Genomic DNA, 19,528 nt, shown 5'->3' on the forward strand with positions numbered 1-19,528 from the left:
GAAGTCCCGGCTGCTTCCACTTCCCATCCAGCTCCCTGCTAACGCTCCTGGGAAAGCAGCAGAAGATGACCCACATGTCTGGGCCCTGCACCCACATGGGAGACCAGGATGAAGTTCCAGGCTCCTGGCCTTAGCCTGGCCCAACCTTGGCAGTTCCTATCATTTGGAGAATGAACCAGTGGATGGAAGATATCTCTCTCCCTCCCTCTCCCTCTCTCTCTCCCTCTCTCTCTCTCTGTAACTCTTTCAAATAAATAAATCTTTTTAAAATGTACATGAGTGGTAGGTGTGGTAGTTAAGACATCACTTGGGAAGCCTGCATCCCACACTAGAGCTCCTTGGTTTGAATCCTGACTTCATTGCTGAGTGCAGCATCCTGCTAATGTGCGCTCTGGGAGGCAGCAGGTGATGGCTCAAGTATGGGGGTGCCTGTCACCCACGTGGGGGACACAGCTGGACTGCCCAGCTCCCAGGCATTTGGGGAGTGAACCAGCAAGTAGGAGGTTTCTCGGTGTCTGTCTCTCCTCAAATAAAATAAACTATCTTTTTAAGATTTATTTGTTTGGGGCTGGCGCTGTGGCACAGTGGGCACAGCCCTGGCCTGAAGCGCCAGCATCCCATATGGGCGCTGGTTCAAGACCCAGCTGCTTCACTTCCTGTCCGGCTCTCTGCTATGGCCCGGGAAAGCAGTTGAAGATGGCCCAAGTCCTTTGGCCCCTGCACCCACGTGGGAGACCTGGAAGAGGCTCCTGACTTCGGATCGGCGCAGCTCTGGCCGTTGCGGCCATTTGGGGAATGAACCATTGGATGGAAGATCTCTCTTTGTGTGCAACTCTTTCAAATAAAATAAATAAATCTTTAAAAACAAACAAACAAACAAAAATATTTATTTATTTGAAAAGCAGAGTTACAGAAAGAGAGAGAGACAGAGAGAGTTCATCCATCTGCTGGTTCAGAGGCCCAAGGACCTGGGCCATCTTCTACTGCTCTCCCAGGCCACAGCAGAGAGCTTGGATCAGAAGAGGAGCAGCCGGGACATGAACTGGTGCCCATATGGGAGGCCGGCACCACAGTGCCAGCCCCAACAATTTTTTTATTTTATATAGAAACATGACGTGAGTGGAAAGACAAGAAGCCTGAACATCAGCAGCCATTCTCTGCCCACACTCTGCAGCACACGAAGCCCTCAGACCCACGCTATGGCTCCCCCACTCAGGCAGCCGTTAAACCGGGGGCTAAGTTGATGGAATTAAGGGTAGAAACTTGGTCCCATTGTAGTGTCTGAGGGTGCGGCCATTAGGGAGTGATGGCACTGAACTGCTACCGCGCAGAGGTGGAATATGTGTCTTCCCAGTCTGTCCCACGGCTTCCTGGCTCACCCTGTGATCTGTCCTCTGCCCGAACTCCACACCTCACCACTCTCACCCTCATCGGGTGCCACCCTATTTTGGACTGTGAGACCCCAGGCTTCCTTCCTGAGTAGTTTCTCTCTCAGGCACGTGTTACCATGGCGCCAAGTGGACTGACACAACCCACAGTCTCATTTACTCCTGCCAACCATGAGAGGTTAGACATTACTGTCTGCACAAGTTTTTTTTTTTTTTTTTTTTTTTTTAAGATTTATTTTGGGGCCAGTGTTGTGACACAATGGTTAAAGCTGCTGCCTGCAGTGCTGGAATCCCATATGAGTGCCAGTTCAAGTCCTGGCTGCTCCACTTCCGATCCAGCTCTCTGCTACAGCCTGGGAAAGCAGTAGAAGATGGCCCAAGTCCCTGGACCCGCATGGGAGACCCGGAAGAAGCTCCTGACTCCTGGCTTTAGATTAGCCCATCTCCAGCTGTTGCAACCATTTGGGGAGTGAACCAGCAAATGGAAGATCTCTCTTTCTCTGCCTCTCTATAACTCTGCCTTTCAAATAAATAAACAAATCTTTAAAAATAAAGATTTATTTTATGATGCAGAGAGAGGGCCAATGCACAATGGCCAGGGCTGGGCCAGACTGAAGCCAGGAGCCTGGAACACTGTTACAGGCTCCCCTGTGGGTGGCAGGGGCTCAAGCACTCAGGCCATCTTCCACAGCTTTCCCAATAGCAGGGCGCTGGATGAGAAGTAGAGCAGCCATGGGCCCATATGGGATGCGGCGTTGTAGGTGGTGGCTTAAACCCGCCGGTGCCCATCAGTGTTTTTGTTTTTTTTTTTTTCATTTGATAGGCAGAGTTAGATATAGAGAGAGACAGAGAGAAAGGTCTTCCTTCCATTGGTTCACCCCCCAAATGGCCACTACAGCCGGCGGGCTGCACCGTCTCCTCCTGGTCTCCCATGCGGGTGCAGGGCCCAAGCACTTGGACCATCCTCCTCTGCACTCCCGGGCCGCAGCAGAGAGCTGGACTGGAAGAGGAGCAGCTGGGACTAGAACCCAGCATCCCAACTGGGACTAGAACCTGGGGTGCCAGCGCCGCAGGCAGAGGATTAGCCTAGTGAGCCACAGCGCCGGCCCCATCAGTGGTTTTGACACCTCCTTTCTCTTGTCCCTGGCGGATCGTAGTGAGCTCACCAAATGGAGAGGGAGATGGTGCAGAGGCCACAAGCCGGTCCTCAGGCAGTTCTTGGCCTCGCGTGGAATGTTGCATTCTAGGGAGGGCGACTGTATTCACCTGCCCTCACCTCTCCCTGACCCCACCCTCTAACCCTGGACCCAACACCTTCTATCTTTAGAAGCGGAAGTCTCTCCCCTGGGCGCCAGTCCTACCCTCAGCCCACCCAGTCCTTCCTACAAATGAGCCTCCCTCTTCCCATCCAGTTTCTTTTTCCACTGTGGAGCCCAGGGATGCTGCTCCCATGGCCCCAGACACCCCCAAGGTCCTTGGCCCTTAAGCCCAGGGCCAGCTGACAACCTGGCTGCACACCTGCTTCCTGGAACACCTCGCCCTGTGCCGACACACAATGGTTGTTTGTCCACATCCGCAGGCTTATCAGGTCCCCTGATGAGGCTTCCAGAACCTTGGGCAGGGTGCTTCTGAACAGACTACACTCGGAGATTCGACCACTGACGCAACTGTTTGGTGCCGGTGGAGGGGATGGCGGCCAGGCATCAGCACATGAACAGGCCCCAGGTGCTGCTTTGGAAGCATGAGTTCTACCTCTCTAATAATGCTCTACCTGACCCAGTATTACAGGTTAGGAAGATTTCTGCAGGGGCCGGCGCAGTGGCATAGTAGACTAGGCCCCCGCCAGCAGCGTCAGCATCCACATGGGTGCCACTTTGAGTCCTGGATGCTCCACTTCTGATCCAACTCCCAGCTAAAGGCCTGGAAAAGCAGTGGAAGATGGTTCAAGTGCTTGGGCCCCTGCACCCACGTGGGAGACCCAGTAGAAGCTCCTGAATCCTGACTTCGGATTGGCCCAGCTCCGGCCGTTGTGGCCATTTGGGGAGTGAATCAGAGGATGGAAGACCTCTCTCTCTGCCTCTCCCTCTCTCTGTCTGTAACTCTGCCTCTCAAATAAATAAATAAAGTCTTTAATTTTTTTTTTCTGCAGAGGGGCCCCGTTATGGAAAAGCAGGTTAAGTCACCGCCTGCAGTGCTGGCATACCACATGGGTGCTGATTCAAGTCCTGACTGCTCAGCTTCTGATCCAGCTCTCTGCTATGGCCTGGGGAAGCAGCAGAAGATGGCCCAAGTGCTTGGCCCCTGCACCCACGTGGGAGACCCAGAAGAAGCTCCAGGCTCCTGGCTTCAGCCCAGCCCAGCTCTGGCCATTGTGGCCATTTGAGGAGCGAATCAGTGGAATGGATGCTCTCTTTCTCTCTCTTTATCTTCTCTTTCTCTGCCTTCCGAATAAATAAAATAAATATTTTTAAAGGCATTGAAGGGGCTGGCACTGTGGCAGGTAAAGCTGGTAACTGCAGTGCCAGCATCCCATCTGGTGCTGGTTCAAGTCCTGGCTGCTCCTCTACTGATTCAGCTCTCTGCTATGGCCTGGGAAAGTAGTGGAAGATGGCCCAAGTGCTTGGGCCCCTGCACCCAGTAGGAGACCCAGAAGAAGCTCTTGGCTTTGGATTGGCCAAGCCCTGGCCTTTGTGGCCATTTGGGGAGTGAACCAGCAGGTGGAAGATTCTCTCTCTCTCTCTCTCTCTCTCTCTCTCTGCCTCTCTGCCTCTTTCTCTCTGTAACTCTGCCTTTCAAATAAATAAATAAAAATTTAAAAGGCATTAAAAAAAGCATTGAAGGCAAACAGCTAGAGAGAAACATGGCGCCCCCACAGGTGCAGTAAGGCCAGAGGGGCGCCGTGGGGAGCGCTGGGAGAGGCAGGCAAGGCTGAGCACCAGCTGCACCGAGGGAAGTGGGCGTGTGCCGAGAGTCAGGTGCCCAGGGCAGAGGCTGGAGGAGCCATCAGCAACCTTTGTCCCGCATTCCCCCTTTCCCTTCCTGGTTGTCCTGGAGCCCCTGGGAGGCTGGCCAGGTGGGGACTTGATGTGCTTCACACAGATGAACAACTGAGTCCCAGGAAGATCCTGCCCTGCCCGGGCGGTCACACAGCTGGTGTATAAGTAACAAGGGCAAGACGGAGCCCAAGCGAGTCTTCCTCCAGCGTCCCCCAAGCTAGAGAGGCGGAGTCACACCAGCTGACCTGCTCGCTCGCTCAAGGCGCTGAGCCGTCTGTCTGCCAGGCACATTTCTCAGAACAGGAACAAGCTAGATCCACACAACAGATGAGACCAGGCTGGACTGCTTGCCTGCCCTCCTCCAGGGGCTGCCACCTCTGCCCAGGGCAGTGAGTGCTATTGTCCTCCTTCCAGGGAGCACTGTGCCACGGGCAGCCACTCCCCAGAAGCGCGCTGGTGTGGGACAAACTGCCGGCTGCTGCCATCACTTGTTCTCTGCCCCTATGACTCTTGGGCAACAAGGAAGCCGATGTCCTGGCGGCGGAATGCTCTGCCCCAAGCCCCTGCCTGCCGACTGCTGGATTGCAGGCTCCGTGTCCTGTGCACACAGCACAGCGCAGGGCAGGGCAGGGCAGGGCCTCCGCTGAGACTGGGAGAATGGGTGAATCATTCAGGGAGAGAGAAAGGGAGAGATGGGAGCATGATCTGCAATGTCCCAGGAACTCTCCAGGACCTCAGTGAGCAGGACTTGGCCTACACTTGCCTGGTGACTCAGGGCCTCAGAGGAACTTGGCTCACTCATTCCCCTCTCGGAAGGGAGGAAGGAGAAGGGAGTTACTATTCATTGAACATGAGCGTCTATTGGGCTTTCCTTTTAGCTCTTTTAAGTCTGTGACAACCCTGAGAGGTTTCTATATCGAGAGATTTATTTATTATTTATTCGAAAGGCAGAGCAACACAGAGAGAGGGTGCTCCCGCACCTCCACCCTCACAGAGAGAGAGAAGAGAGGAGAGATCCGCTGGTTCACTCTCCAAATGGCTGCCCCTGGCAGGTGCAGGCCAGGCCACCTTCTGCTGCCTTCCCAGGCACAGTAGCAGGAAGCTGGATGCGGCACGCTGGTGTTGCACGCGGTGGCTTAACCCGCTATGCCGTAACGCTGGCCACAACTCTGCGCAGCTGGTCGCCTTTCTCCATTCACGGAGAAAGGAGACTGAGAGGCGGAAGAAGACTGGCCTAGTTTTCTTGCTGGGGAGCGGCAGGCCTGGGACCTGGAACCAGCCCTCTGCAGACACAGCCTCAGAACCCTCCCCCCCGAGCACCGGGAGAGCGGGCCGTGCACAAAGAAGTGCAGCCTAGGACCTAAGACGCAGGGGTGTGTGTGTGTGTGTGTGTGTGTACAGGTAGGCCGCCCGGGGTGGGGGTGGGGTAGGTAGCGGCCCTGAGGAGGGGCTGTGGCAGTTCCCGGGACCGGCTGCAGGGCTGTTGAGAAACTTCTAAAGTTCCTGTGGAAGCAAAGTAGAACTCTGTGAGCACACAGTGGATGGAGAGGGGCAACCCTATGAGGCCAGGAAGGTCAGGTTGCTGTCCTCTCATGGCCTTGTATTTGGTGTAAAAAGAGAGAGAACACTCACTAACATCAGGAACAGCTAAAGCCACAACCAGTGAGGTCGGTTTTGGGGCGATCCCTTCACAGGTGCAACCGGAAGCCCGCGCGTGTCTCACCTACACCTGCCCTACACTGACAGCTCCACCGCTGAGCCCAGATGCCCAACGGCACTGGAGCTGCTGATGGCTGCGTACTTCCTAGAGGGCTAAATAAATTATAATAAACTTCTCACATTTTCAGTGTTAAAAAAAAAAAAACAGACCTAAGATGGTTCCATGGCAGGCAGAGGAAAAAAATTATCTTGGCGAGGGGTATCAGGCTGGAAAGGAGGGCGGGGCACGGGGTGGGGTGGCGGTCAGCGCCCACAGACTCAGGCCCTGAACGTGCACGTCCATCAGCAGAGCCTCCCACTCAGGCTGCGTGGCCTCTACCTTCAGGCTTTTTCTCCCTGTGCCAGGAGCGCAGATGGCAGGGAGGGGCCAGGAAACAGCCGAAGATGCTGAGGAGGCTCCCTCTTCCCCCTCCCCATGGCCTCATGGATCACCCGGTGCGGCCGGGCCCTCTCATTGGCTGGCTCCTGGTTCCTCATCTCTCCTCTTCTGCATCTTCCCTGCCAGCCATTGCCATGGAAACACGGAACACTGACATCACTACAGGACGAGGGCTGGGTAGATGCTGCACTTTGGCAGGCAGTGGTCCTGCTGCCTGCCAGTTGTTAATACCCACATCTGGATCTGCCAAGGTCAAGGACAGAGAGCAGGACAAGAGGACAGATCTCACATCCGCAGGTCCCAAGTGGAGTGGGCATAAGAGGGCAGGGAAGGTGCAGGTACTGAGAGGGATAAGGAGAGAATTGAACACACTTAGAAGGGAAAGGATAAAAATCAGGCGGAGAGGAGGTGGGGTGCCGCTTAGGAGTCAACCTTGGCAGGGAGGTGGGGGGTGCAGAGGAGGGGAAGCGCAGCAGAGGTGGTCAGTCCGAGGTCTGTCTAGATTCTCAGAGCTCCGTACTGCTTAGCTTGGACATGGCCCAAGAGGAGGAACAGAAGGATATCGGGCAGTGCACCCCACAGGAGAAAACTGCTTCCCCTCCCCTCTGCTCTGACACCACAGCAAATGCAGACGCCTTCTGCGACCTCCAGACGTGGGAGGGTTTCTCCCCACCAGCAAGCAAGCCATCAGGTGCGCACTGCACACACCCGCTGGCTGTGCTCTGACTCGGTTCATTCTGACCCGGTCCACCCAGAGGCAGGGTCGCATTCCACGGGGCGACAGCTCGGCCCCCCAAGCGGGCCTCTCACTCCTGCCACCTGTCCCCAGCCCCAGGCTGTTTCACTATAAACTGGGGTTCCTGCTAGCACTGCCCCTCCCCCCAACTTTCAGAGTCAACTGATTTGCTTGAGTCGCTCACAGAACTCCGAGAAGCACCCTCCCTGGCTTCTTGTGAAAGCTACTACAGAGGGCGCAGACCAAGAGATGCACGGGACGAGGCACTGCGGAGGAGCAGAGGAGCGGGGAGGGAGCGGGGAGCTCCCAGCCCTGCCGCCCGCCAGGAGCCTCTGGAAACTCCTGGACCCAGCCCTGAGGGTTTTTATGGAAACTTCATTGCAGGGACTTAACTGCCAATAGACTGGGTGGGGAAGCCCAGTGCGGCTGTTTGCTTCAGCACGCTTCTTGACCTCTCAGTGCAAGGTTCTGCTCTCCAGGCTCTGAGGCCAGTCCTCTCCGGAATGAAGAGGGCCTTGTGATCTACTATCGGTCAAAGGTAAGTCCGAGAATTCCTTCAGGGTCAGCTCCAAGGTGCAAGGGCAAAGAAAGAGCTCCTATGACCTGCCGATGGAGAAGGGACTTCTAGCTTCTACGGCCCTCCTTGGGGAAGGAGCTATGAGCCAGGAGCCATGGATGAAAGCCCAGAAATGCACATTGTGATATCATACCCCCCCATCCTGAAGACCTCACAGCTCCCCCCGTGCCTCCCACCCCCACCCCAGCTGCAGTGTCAAACCCTTATCAGCAGAGAACTAAAGCAACCTGCCTGGTGACTCAGCTGGGAGGGATGGAGCGCACATTCAGTCTTCATGTGTTCTGCAGATCACAGCGAGGGCAGTGGGAGCGTGGCGGAAGCAGTGAACGAGCAATGATTGAGTCAAACCTGGCACCGTTTTAAATGTATTCTCTCATCCGGTCCCCAGACGTCTCCCTCTCAGAGATGAAACTGACCCCAGAGTGGCTTGAGTGAATCGCCCCAAGTGAACCCAGCTGATATCCAGTGGAATCAGGATGGGGCCACAGCCTCACCTGCCAGCAGCTGTCAGCCCAGCCGCCACACTCCGCCTCCTCCCAGGGACCACACAGCTCCGGGCCCCAGGTCTCCAGCAGCCCAGTCCTTCAGGAGGTGGCCCTGTGTCCAAAGACCGTGACCTTGGGTCAGAAACCACCCCACTCCCCCGACTCCTGGCACCTGCTCCCGCAGTGAGATCACCAGGGCTCCATGTCCAGTCTTGAAGCCTGTGCTAGTTGCTCTGGCAGAAATTGGCCTCTTGGTCCTCTGGCCACTGGATTATTCAAAGGAACCAAAACATTCAGGAGAGGGTCTACACTGTGGCTTAGCTGGTAAAGCTGCCACCTGTGACACCGGCATCCCATAGGAACACCGGTTCGAGACCTGGCTGCTCCACTTCTGATCCAGCTCCTTGCTGTTGCACTTGGGAAAGCAGCAGAAGATGGTCTGCATGCTTGGGCCTCTGCACCCCCATGGCAGAGCCGGAAGAAGTTCCAGACTCCTGGCTTCGGCCTGGCCCAGCCAGGAGTAATCAGTGGATGGATGATCTCCGTCTCTTCTTCTCTCTGTGTGACTTTTTCAAATAAATAAATAAATAAAATCTCTCTCTCTCTCTCTCTCTCTTTTTTTTTTTTTCCAAGACTTTCAAGAGAAAGAGGGCTCCTCCTCCTCAGCCTCCTTCCCAGAAGAGCAGGGGCAGGGACTTCTGCCTGGAGAAACAGAGGCCCAGAGTGGCAGGAAGGCAGGACCAGCTTGTACGTGTGGCAGGGCTGGTCAGGCCCCAGGGCTCCCGTGCCAGCTCCCGCACACCTACCCTGGACAGCCCACGCTCAGCTCAGCTCAGCTCAGCTCAGCTCAGCTTCCTCGTGGCCTCATGTCCAGGGCCGGCTCTGTCAGAAATTCATTCACACTGCACGGTCTCTGGCAAAAATGCCCCTCCCAACCCCTAACCAAGGGGGGGGAGGGTGGTCTTCAAAAGGTTCTAGGAAAAACATATATTATGAAAAAAACTACACATGGAATTAAAGTAATTTTGCGCCAAAATGAACATACTTTCTAATGCCACTTTCCACCAACTTTTTAAGTCCCCTTGGACTTAGGCATGTGCCTTGTTCCAAAGCAGGGCCTGACATGAAGCTGGTACTCTGAGCTGCTGAATGGACGCGTGGGCTCCTCTGAGCTCCGTTTGGTTCATCTGTGTAAAAGAAGGGGGGGGGGGGTAATGATAACATCTGCTTCTGGGTTCTGTTGTTTTGTTTTTGTGTTTTTATCTTTTTTTTTTTTTTTTTTTTTTTGACAGGCAGAGTGGACAGTGAGAGAGAGAGACAGAGAGAAAGGTCCTCCTTTGCCGTTGATTCACCCTCCAATGGCTGCCGCGGCCGCCGCACCGCGCTGATCCAAAGGCAGGAGCCAGGTGCTTCTCCTGGTCTCCCATGGGGTGCAGGGCCCAAGCACTTGAGCCATCCTCCACTGCACTCCCTGGCCACAGCAGAGAGCTGGCCTGGAAGAGGGGCAACCGGGACAGAATCCGGCGCCCTGACCGGGACTAGAACCCGGTGTGCCAGCGCCGCAAGGCGGAGGATTAGCCTAGTGAGCCGTGGCGCCGGCCGTTTTTGTGTTTTTAAAAACAGAGTTACAGAGATGGAGGCGGGGGGAGAGATTTTCCATTCACTGGTCACTCCCCAAATGGCCACAATGCCAGAGGCTGGGCCAGGTTGAAGCCAGGAACTCCATCCTGGTCTCCCACATGGCAGGGGCCCAAGTCCTTGGGCCATTTTCTGCTGTTTTCCCAGAGAGCTGGATCTGAAGCGGAGCAGCTGGGGCTGCATCCAGTGCTGACATGGGATGCTGTGAACCCAGGCAGGGGTTTAAAGCAGTTTAACTTGCTGTGCCGTAACGCCTGCTCCAGGGATTTTGTTTTAAAAGTTCAAGGACACAATGTTCTTAAGGCCCTTTGGGGTGTGAAATAAGGATCAATACACATTAATACTACCATAGGTCTTACTGTTCTGTAAATTGTCAAGTGTCAAACACTGGCACAGGCTCTTTAAGGGAGGTGAGTCCTGCCCCGAGGTTGTGGGGCGTGGGGTTGAGCCACCACCTGCATTGTCTGTATTCGGTAGGAGCCTCACTCCCACCCACCCACGTGGCAGACCTGGCTGGAATTCCAGGCTCCTGGCTTTGTGCTGGCCCAGCCCTGTCCTTGTGGCCATTTGGGGAGTAAACCAGCAGATGGAAGATCTCTGTCCGTCATTCCCTCTCTCTGCCTTTCAGATAAATCTTCGAGAAAAAAAGATAAGGGTAGTGTAGGCTGACTTGCAGGAGTGCAGAGTGCAGAAGGCAGGCGGTGGAGTCCCACAGGGTGGGGGAGGGGGCCTCGGGCTGATGGAAGAATTGACAGCATTTAGGAAAGAGGGTGAGGAGAACAACTTGCACAAAAGCCAGAGATCAGAAAATCTTGGAATGCTGGCAGGGCTGGGTGGGGAGTTGGGCTCCAGGTGAAAGGCACCTGCCGGGGCAAGCAGGTGCAGAGCGGGCGCGGTGCGGGCGCCGCGCCAGGTAAGGGTCATACTTTCACCCGGAGCAGGCGAGGACTCAGGGAAGCTCGGCCGCAGATGTTGCCTCCGCCGACTTCCCTGCCACCAGGCAGTGGGAGCCTGCTAGCCCAGGTTTGCAATTCCCCCTCTCCTAGGTATTCTTGTGACCTTGTCGGCTGCCCTGAGTCTCAGGCTCCTTCCTCGTAAAAGGACAGATATCTGTGTCACAAGGGTCAACCAGAGCTTTCCCCAGGGAGTACCAACCCAAGGGCGAATTTCCTTTCTCCCCTATTCTCATCTCTGCTCGGACTCCAAGCTCAAGCTCGTTGTGGAACTGTGGGGTGGAGGAGGTCCGCGGCGTGCGCCCTAGCGCGGCGTGCGTCCCGGCTCGCCGCACCCGCTCCAGGGGTTTCCTTCTCGGATTCCCAAGAGCGCCGAAGACAGGGAAGGGCGCAAGTCCTGAGAGCCTGGGGCAGGGAGTCAGAAGCCAGGCACCCGCGCTGACGCAGGAAAGCGAGGTGCCACGGGTTTGTCCCCTCCCCTCTTGGCGGGCTGGGGGAGGGGCGGCCAGCCCCTCGCGGGTGAGCGCCAGCCCGGGGCTTCCTATTTCGGGAGCCACTGGGGGGCGTGGGCCACGTCTCATCATGTGATGCAAGGGCTATTTAAAGCGGCAGCTCGGCTAGGGAGCCGCCGCTCCGGGAGTCTTTGCACGCCTGCTGTCTCACAGCTTCTCAGCCTCGCTCACTCTCACCATGGTGGACGCCTTCGTGGGAACCTGGAAGCTGGTGGACAGCAAGAATTTCGATGACTACATGAAGTCAATCGGTGAGTGACCAGCGGGGCTCAGGATGCTGGGTTGGGAGGACGCGCCCGGCACAGCGCTCCTGCGTGGCTGCTGCCCTGTGCGCCCCGGCATCCTGCCTTGATTAAGGTCGGAGAGTAGGGGAACGCGGGGTTGGCAGCCCGGGCCGGGGCATGAGGGGCCCCCCGGGAGGAGGTTTTCCTGGTCCCACTCTGGGAGAGGGCTTTCCAGGTAGGGAGACACAGGAAGGAGAGGCAGCTGTGCCTGTAGATGTGGGGGCAGGGCGGTGCTTTCGAGGAAGACGGGCAGGTGGGAGGCTGGGGAGGCGAGAAAACCAGGAGCATGGGTGGTCTGGAAATGTCAGGCGACTGAACCTAGAAAAGCAATGGGGCTGACAGAGTGTACTATGGCCTCTAGAGATAGGAGATACCCGGTAGGAGGGAGCTTGAGTTGGGGAAAAGGTGCATTGTTGAATCGGATAAGGGGAAGAGGTGAGGCCGGGATCTGCTCAGCTAGCAACAACCCCTGCCCCTCCATGTGGGGTTGGGTAAGAGGATTCTCGCTGGAGGCCCTCTTTTCTCACCGGCCAGTCTGACCTTGTCCTGCAGAGGTATGTACGCAGGCCTTGGTCGCTGTGAGAGCCGTGGGAGAGCGTGGGAGAGTGTGGGAAGAGGCCCATCACCAGCTAGGGCCTTTTCTACAATCTGACGCTGAACCAATGCAGTGTGGGGGAGAGGGTGGAGAAAGCCATCGCCTTCTAGGGTGCAGCAGAGGGTGAGGAGTGTTGGTCCAGGAGGCTTTGGCTTGCTGTGTGGTGTTGGGATGAAGAATAAAGACCCAAAGATTCTTACAGGCAAGAACCGTGGACATGGCTATAGCTTGCTTAGCTTAACAGAAAGGGAAACTGAGATCCAGACGGAGGAGGATCTCCTACCAATTCCACAGCTAAGCTGTTAGGAAGACCCAAGATTTCTAGATCCACAACCCAGAGTTCTTCCCACTACCCTACAGGCATTGTGAGTAGGACGCAGGGGAAAGGATTAGCGGCTGTCAGGTCTTCCTGTCCTGGTTTGGGCTTACAGCATGTCACCCTTTCTCTACAATTCCCAGCTATGAGACTAATCTAGTCCAGCAGGCTGGAATAGGGACAACTGGAATGGTGCTCATGGCTGAGCTAGGTCCATGATTTCCTCCCATGGCAGGAGGGCTGCAAAGGGGTAGGGAAGCCCACTTCCTATACCTTACACCTCTGCTCCTCACTCACTCCCGGAACAGGGCCTCCAAATACAGCTCCTGAGGCCAGAGCTGCCCCTGCACCTTCCTGGGCTCTGTGCCAGTGACTCCAGGAAGACTGCATTCTCAGAGAAGCAGGGGCCCGCGGCAGCTGTTGGGGAAGCCAGAGGGCCCAGGTTTTGTTTCTTCCCGCGAAGCAGATATTAGGGCCAAAGAGCTGAATCTCTGAATTGAGTTACACCAGCCTTACTGCCCTGTTCAGCTTCAGCCAGGAGCAGGTATCCCTGGAGACCTGTTCCTGGGCAGTTTCTTACGTGAGGGCTGAGACTCTCTACAGCCTGCTTTTTCCTCATTGCAGAGAAAAGACCCTCAGCTCTCGGTAAATGGCTTTGGCTTCATTTCTAAGGAGAACCTGGCTCTTCCCGAGTCTCCTAAACTCTGCCCAGTTCTTACTTTCCCACACTCATCCCATAGTGATTTTCCTCCTCAAACACTCCACACCTCTGGGCAGGTCCTAAGCAAACAGAGCTCCAGGTGCAGTGACAAGACCCTGCTCTATGCTGGGGATTGACCGGCCTGGGTCACTTTGACACCAGCTGGCAAGGCCAGGTCCCTCACTGGCTAGGCAGCCCATCCCTCTCATTGCAGACAGACCAAGGGTTCTCAGGGAGCAAAAGTGTGGTACCAGTGACCACAAACAACTGGTGGTCTGAGTGCCTGAACTGAGAATGTGCTGGGCAAAATGACCCAAGTTTTGGAGCCTAGGTTCAAATCCAGGTTAATCAGTGACTGTTTTCAACTCAGCCAAGATACTTCACTGGGCCTCATTTATAAATTGGGGATAATAAAAGCTACCCTATAGCATTGTCCTAAGCATTAAGCAAAGCAACTCGTGGGCTCATGCAAACTACCTAGGTGCAGGATGGCATTGTGGCACAGTGGGTTAAATCGCTGCTTTGACATCAGCATCCCCTATCAGAGCTTTGATTCTGAGTCCTGGCTGCTCCACTCTCAATCCAGCTCTCTGCTAATGAATGCACCTGGGAAGGCTACTGGCTTCAGCCTAGCCCAGCTCCAACTGTTGCTGCCACTTGGGGAGTGAATCAACAGATGGGAGCTCTGTCACTCTGCTTTTCAAACAAATCTTTTTTTTAAACATACCTAGGTGTCAGCTGGCACTGGGTTGCCATGTTTGGAGACTTGATGCATACCACCTCACCATATTGGGCTGCCCTCTTGCCTCATAGAAGCCAGCCAGCTTAGGCTCTGGGGACGGAGGGACAGTGAAGTTGTGATGGGAGGTTGGAGACAAAAGGACAGATCCTAGGATAACCTCATGGAGGAGTCAAGCCTTAGCCTAAAAGTACTTTGTTCTTCACTGCTTGTAGGACACCCGGGCTTTGCCCAGCATCCAGGGAAGCCATGCTTGGGTCAAGAGAGTTCCTATAGTTTTTTGTTTGTTTCTGGGTCTCCCACCTGGGTACAGGAGCCCAAGTACTTTGGCCATCTTCCACTGCTTTCCCAGGCTGTTAGCTGGGAGCTAGATTGGAAGTGGGGCAGCCAAGGACTTGAACTGGCACCCACATGGGATGCCAGCACTGCAGATAGCGACTTTACCTACCGCGCTGGCCCCTTATAGGATCTTACAATAGGAATCAGGGGACCTGGACTTGAGTCTTGTTGCTATTACTTTAGGCCTCTCTTACATGTATGTGCATAATGGGATATACTCCCTTTAAATCCGCCTCCTAGATCATAGGTAAGAGGCTTTGAAAATGCCTTGTCATATATGGAGGACAAAAGCATTAATGTTTCAGAGTAAAAACTTCCAAAGGTGGAAAAGTCTTGTTCCTGAGGCTTTGGAAGGCAAAGTCTGTCTCTTGTTTCGGTAGCGCCTGACTTGAGAGCTGCTCAGGTGCCCTGGAAGACAACCTAAGGCTCCAATCTTGAGAGGTGGTGCAGCTGAACAATGATGTGAGTGCTGGAGGCTTTTCTGTTGTTGTTTGTTGAAATTTATTTGAAAGGCAGAGTGACAGAGAAAGAGATCTCCCATCTGCTGGTTCACTTAAGTGGCCACAATGACTGGGACCAGACCAGCCCGAAGCCAGGAGCCTGGAACTCCATCTCTGTCTTCCTTGTGGATGGCTGGGGCCCAAAGACTTGGGCCATCATCTGCTGCTTTCCCAGGCACATGAGCAGGTAGCTGGATTGAAGTGGAGCAACCAAGACTGGAACTAGCACTCCAGTATGGGATGCTGGCATTGCAGGCAGCAGCTCAACCCACTGTACCACACCACCAGCCCCCAATCTGGGCTTCCAACCCAGATTTGGGACCCTGAGCTTTAGCTCTAACTCAGTATTTCCATCTGTAAAGAGGGGATAAGAGTATCACTCTTCAAGGGGACAGGAAGAAGTGACCGAGATCACCCATGTACACAATCTCCCCAGAGGGAAGGCACTTAGCAGCAGCTTACACTAACCCCAGTTCTGACCGAGCGGCTATGGTATACCGTTTCTAAAGTTTCTCATCTAATGGGATCAGTAGTCTATTCACCATAGAGCTAAGAGGAAGACTGAATTTTAAAAATGGCCAAAGGCTTTGAAGCAATGGATTACCCTTTTCCCTCTTCTCAACACCTGTGCCTAGAAATTATTCAGAGCTTGTACATTGCAGCTATTAAGTGTAACCTGCCCCTTGTCCTCAGGTGTGGGTTTTGCTACCAGGCAAGTGGCCAACATGACCAAGCCTACCACAATCATCGAAAAGAATGGAGACATCATCACCCTGAAAACACACAGCACCTTCAAGAACACTGAGATCAGCTTTCAGATTGGGGTGGAGTTCGATGAGACAACAGCAGATGACAGGAAGGTCAAGGTGAGTCAGGGAATATGGCATGGGGAGTGGAGGGTGCTGAGGCCCTGAAGGAAAACAGGCTGGTAGTCTTGACTCCCTGACATTGCACCCCGAGGTGCAGGCTACCAAAGTTCCAGGTGCCAAATACGCATTTATTCTATCCTCTTGTTTTCTTTTGCTGGGAAACACCTGCCAGCTGCCTCTGGGAGTGGGCAGCAGAGCTAGGATGCTCTTCTGACCCCCATGTCTACCCCAGCTCCAGCTGGGTGACTTGTACAAGGCATGGAGTACCTCTGGGTTTCTTTCTTCCATAGATGGGGCAGTTATGTGGCCACAGCTGTGATTTTGAGTGCTTTAGGAACAATACCCAGGAGAAATCAGGGCCTTCACTGTGTGAGGTCAGCCTTGCTTCCCACACCAAAGGAGGCAGCCAGGAATAAGCAGCTGAGACCTACTCAGATGTGTGCCTTCTGCAACCTCAGTTCTCAGGCTTTGCTGTTGACCCTGATGAACTATTTCCAATGATTCCGATGACAGGCAGGATGTTCTGGGATGGGGCATTTGCAGTGTGGGTCTGGGTCTTTGCTCATTTTCCTAGGCTGGGGGTAGTGAACATCTACCCACAGATTCAGGGCTCTGTCACCCTGTGGTGGCCCTATCTTGGCATCGTGCCTCAGGCTCCCAGCACTGGGCCATGGACGAGAACTGAGGTGCTTTGACTTCTACAGGGTGTCCCTACAGAATCCTCTCTATCATGACCCTGTTTCAGCCCCTCTGCTGTTCTCTCTTCCTCACAGTTGCCCTTAGGAAGGACAGTGTGGGGTCTGGTCTTCTCACAAAGGAGAGGAGCTGAAGTCGTCTGGGATCACACAGGAGGCAGGCAGCAGAGCTAGGGATGGTATCCATGAGTGGCAGCCTCCCTTTGACAAAGGAAGTTACCTTACCACATTCCCCTACCTTCCCAAACTTGCCCAATTCTCAAGGTAAAATGTAACAGCAGTCACCTGGGATGTCTAGGCAAAAAATAATCTGTTCCGAGTGGGCAAAAAGACCGGGGGGATGAGGATGAGGAATAAGGTGGAGATTAGGAAAGTACTGAGATGAGCATCCTCAAGCACACAGAGCCTTCCCAGATTCTCCTACTGAACCTGCTCAGTCAGGGTTCCTTAGTCTGGCCTAGCGCCCCCCAAATTCCTCATGAGACCTGGGAGAGCTGCCAAATGAGAGCTAGCTGATGCATGCCAGCAGCAGCCGGAGGATGACGTGAGCATTTGACCCAGGGCTGAGATCACTGCAAGGACACCCAGTCCTAGGTTCTTGCCATTTTTGCCCGTAGCTGTAGAAGTCACATGATGGGGGCAAGAAGGGGAGAGAAGTCTAATTTCTCAATACTTTCCATCACTAGGGGTCTTTTAGACATTTTGTGGATCACCTCACCTTGCAGACTCCTGCCCATCTCAGGACCAGGCTGTCTAGCCCCACTGAACTCCTTGCATCTCCCTACTCACCCAATGTATGACAGCCCCTCCCCCAACCAGGAAGCAGCGGGGCAGAGGCTGGAGGTGAACTGGACATCCGGTGAAGACAGGCTGGAGGTGGGCTGCCTGAGCTCTGCTTCCTGCATCCTCACTAGTTTGGGTCAGAGGTTGTGTCCTCAGTGTCCTGACCCATTCTGCACCTCGGTCCTGGCTCAGCTCGCTGCTCAGGCTCCCACCCTCTCTCCACAGTCCCTTGTGACACTGGATGGAGGCAAACTTGTCCACCTGCAGAAGTGGGATGGCCAGGAGACAACGCTCGTGCGGGAGCTCAGTGATGGGAAACTCATCCTGGTAAGAAGGGCAACTTTAACCCTCACCTAATTGGTTACTACTGCCCCTTTACCCAAGCCTGCTTTAAAAAGCTAAGACCTTTCCCTGGGTGCCCAGAGGCTGGGAAAAGAGGTGGGGGCAGAGGGCGAACAGTAGATGTGGGAATTTTTTGTGGTGGCTTTGGGTTCAACATGGGCCTGGGTTCAAATCTCATCATATAGGCTGTATGACTTAAGACAAGCAAATTCTCCAAGTGCCGCTGTATACTCAGTATCAGTAACACCAACCTGTAGGACTCTGGGAGCTACAGAGACCATACGTGCACAGCACAGAGCTGAGGTGGGAGGAGTACAGCAGGTACTCCATATCTTTTGTCCCTTCCTTCTGTTTCCACCTTGTTTTGCCCCAGAAAGAGGCAGAAAGCAGGGCCAAATATGATCCCAGATGCTTAGAGGAAGCTCCCATCTCCCATCACAGCATTTTTTCTTTTTTTTTTTTTTTTAATTTTTGACAAGCAGAGTGGACCGTGAGAGAGAGAGAGACAGAGAAAGGTCTTCCTTTTGCCGTTGCTTCACCCTCCAATGGCTGCCGCAGCCAGCACATCGCGCTGATCCGTCTCCCATGGGGTGCAGGGCCCAAGCACTTGGGCCATCCTCCACTGCACTCCCGGGCCATAGCAGAGAGCTGGCCTGGAAGAAGGGCAACCAGGACAGAATCTGGCGCCCCGACCGGGACTAGAACCCGGTGTGCCGGTGCCACAAGGCGGAGGATTAGCCTAGTGAGCCACGGCGCCAGCCACCATCACAGCATTTCTTTCTCCCTAGGACTGCACGGTCACACGTAAGGGTAGGCCCTTGTCTAAACAGCATAAGCCTCTCCCCTCCATTGCAGTCCCACCTCCTCCCAGTGCAGTCTGTTTTGGGACAAACTTGGGGACTTGGAAAACACAGCCTTGATTGAACTCTTCCCATAACCTGGTCTCTGCCTTCTAACTGTACGGCATCAAGTTCTCACCTTGGCATTTCCATAGCATATTCTTCTTGGGTGAGTGTAACCTGCACTGACTCTTAAATAAGAATGAGGTGCTTAGCTTTGGTGATGAGAAACACAAATCCTCACTGGGCAACTGCACCATGGTGAGGACATAGCCTTGGCTCTTAAACCAGGCCGGATGGTGGAAGCTCGGGGCTCTGCCCAGGCACTATCCCAAAACAGGAAGGGAATGGAAAGTTGGTAGCCTAGCAAGGCCTTTTCCCAAGCGTCTTAGGCCATTTTTACTCACCTATTTGTCTGCTATGTGCCTGCACAAAGGAGGAAGGAAGCTGAATGGTGTAGGGGAAAGAGAAACACTCCAGGATCTTAACCAAATTACTTCCTCCCTCAAAGCTCATTTTTCCAAATTTCTAAAAGAGGAATTCTAACGAATATGTGTCAAGTGCCTGGCATGTAGTACTGAATTGATGATTACTATAGTGGGTAAAGTGAAGGGTGCTCCTGACAGCTTTCCTTGCTCTGCCCGCCCCCATCTAACTCTGTCTTTCCTTCCAGACGCTCACCCACGGCAGTGCAGTTAGCACACGCACTTACGAGAAAGAGGCATGACCCGCCCGCGCCGTCACTGACTGCTCCTCTGCCAGCCGGCTACCCCTCAACTCAGCACCACATTGCCTCATTTTTTTCCTCTCGTGTTTTGTATAAATCTGCCTTAGTTGGGGAATTCTCCCAGGGTCAGGTGGCATCAGCCTGGATCCAGTTCCAGTTCTCATTGTGTATGTGGCTTCTTTTTTTAACTGCAACCGAAGGGTGCTCTGAGGTCAATAAAGCAGAGCTAAGGCCACCCAGTTGTCTGTTCCTTTGGTGATATGATGCCAGAAGTCTCAGTTTCCTTTTGTGTGAGGCTGCCTGAAGGTCACTAAGGGAAAGCATTAGACGAAGAGCCTGACGTGGACGGTCTCAGACGGTTGTCAGCTGAGTAACAGGACAGCTGTAGCTACACCTGTTTCACACTGACCCTCCTCA

At 54.3% G+C, this 19,528-nt stretch overlaps 1 protein-coding gene across 1 annotated transcript; it reads left to right on the forward strand.

Moving 5' to 3' along the window:
* Window positions 1-11,501: 11,501 nt before the first annotated feature.
* FABP3 (fatty acid binding protein 3) lies at window positions 11,502-19,346 on the forward strand. Its single transcript, XM_002716060.4, has 4 exons — window positions 11,502-11,634; window positions 15,550-15,722; window positions 17,429-17,530; window positions 19,058-19,346. Exons 1-4 carry the CDS (start codon window positions 11,562-11,564, stop codon window positions 19,109-19,111), a joined length of 402 nt encoding a protein of 133 aa, XP_002716106.1. The 5' UTR covers window positions 11,502-11,561; the 3' UTR covers window positions 19,112-19,346.
* Window positions 19,347-19,528: the final 182 nt, after the last annotated feature.

This window comes from Oryctolagus cuniculus, chromosome 7, assembly GCF_051225735.1.
Source record: "Oryctolagus cuniculus isolate XC-2025 breed Fujian yellow rabbit chromosome 7, ASM5122573v1, whole genome shotgun sequence".
NCBI lineage: Eukaryota > Metazoa > Chordata > Mammalia > Lagomorpha > Leporidae > Oryctolagus > Oryctolagus cuniculus.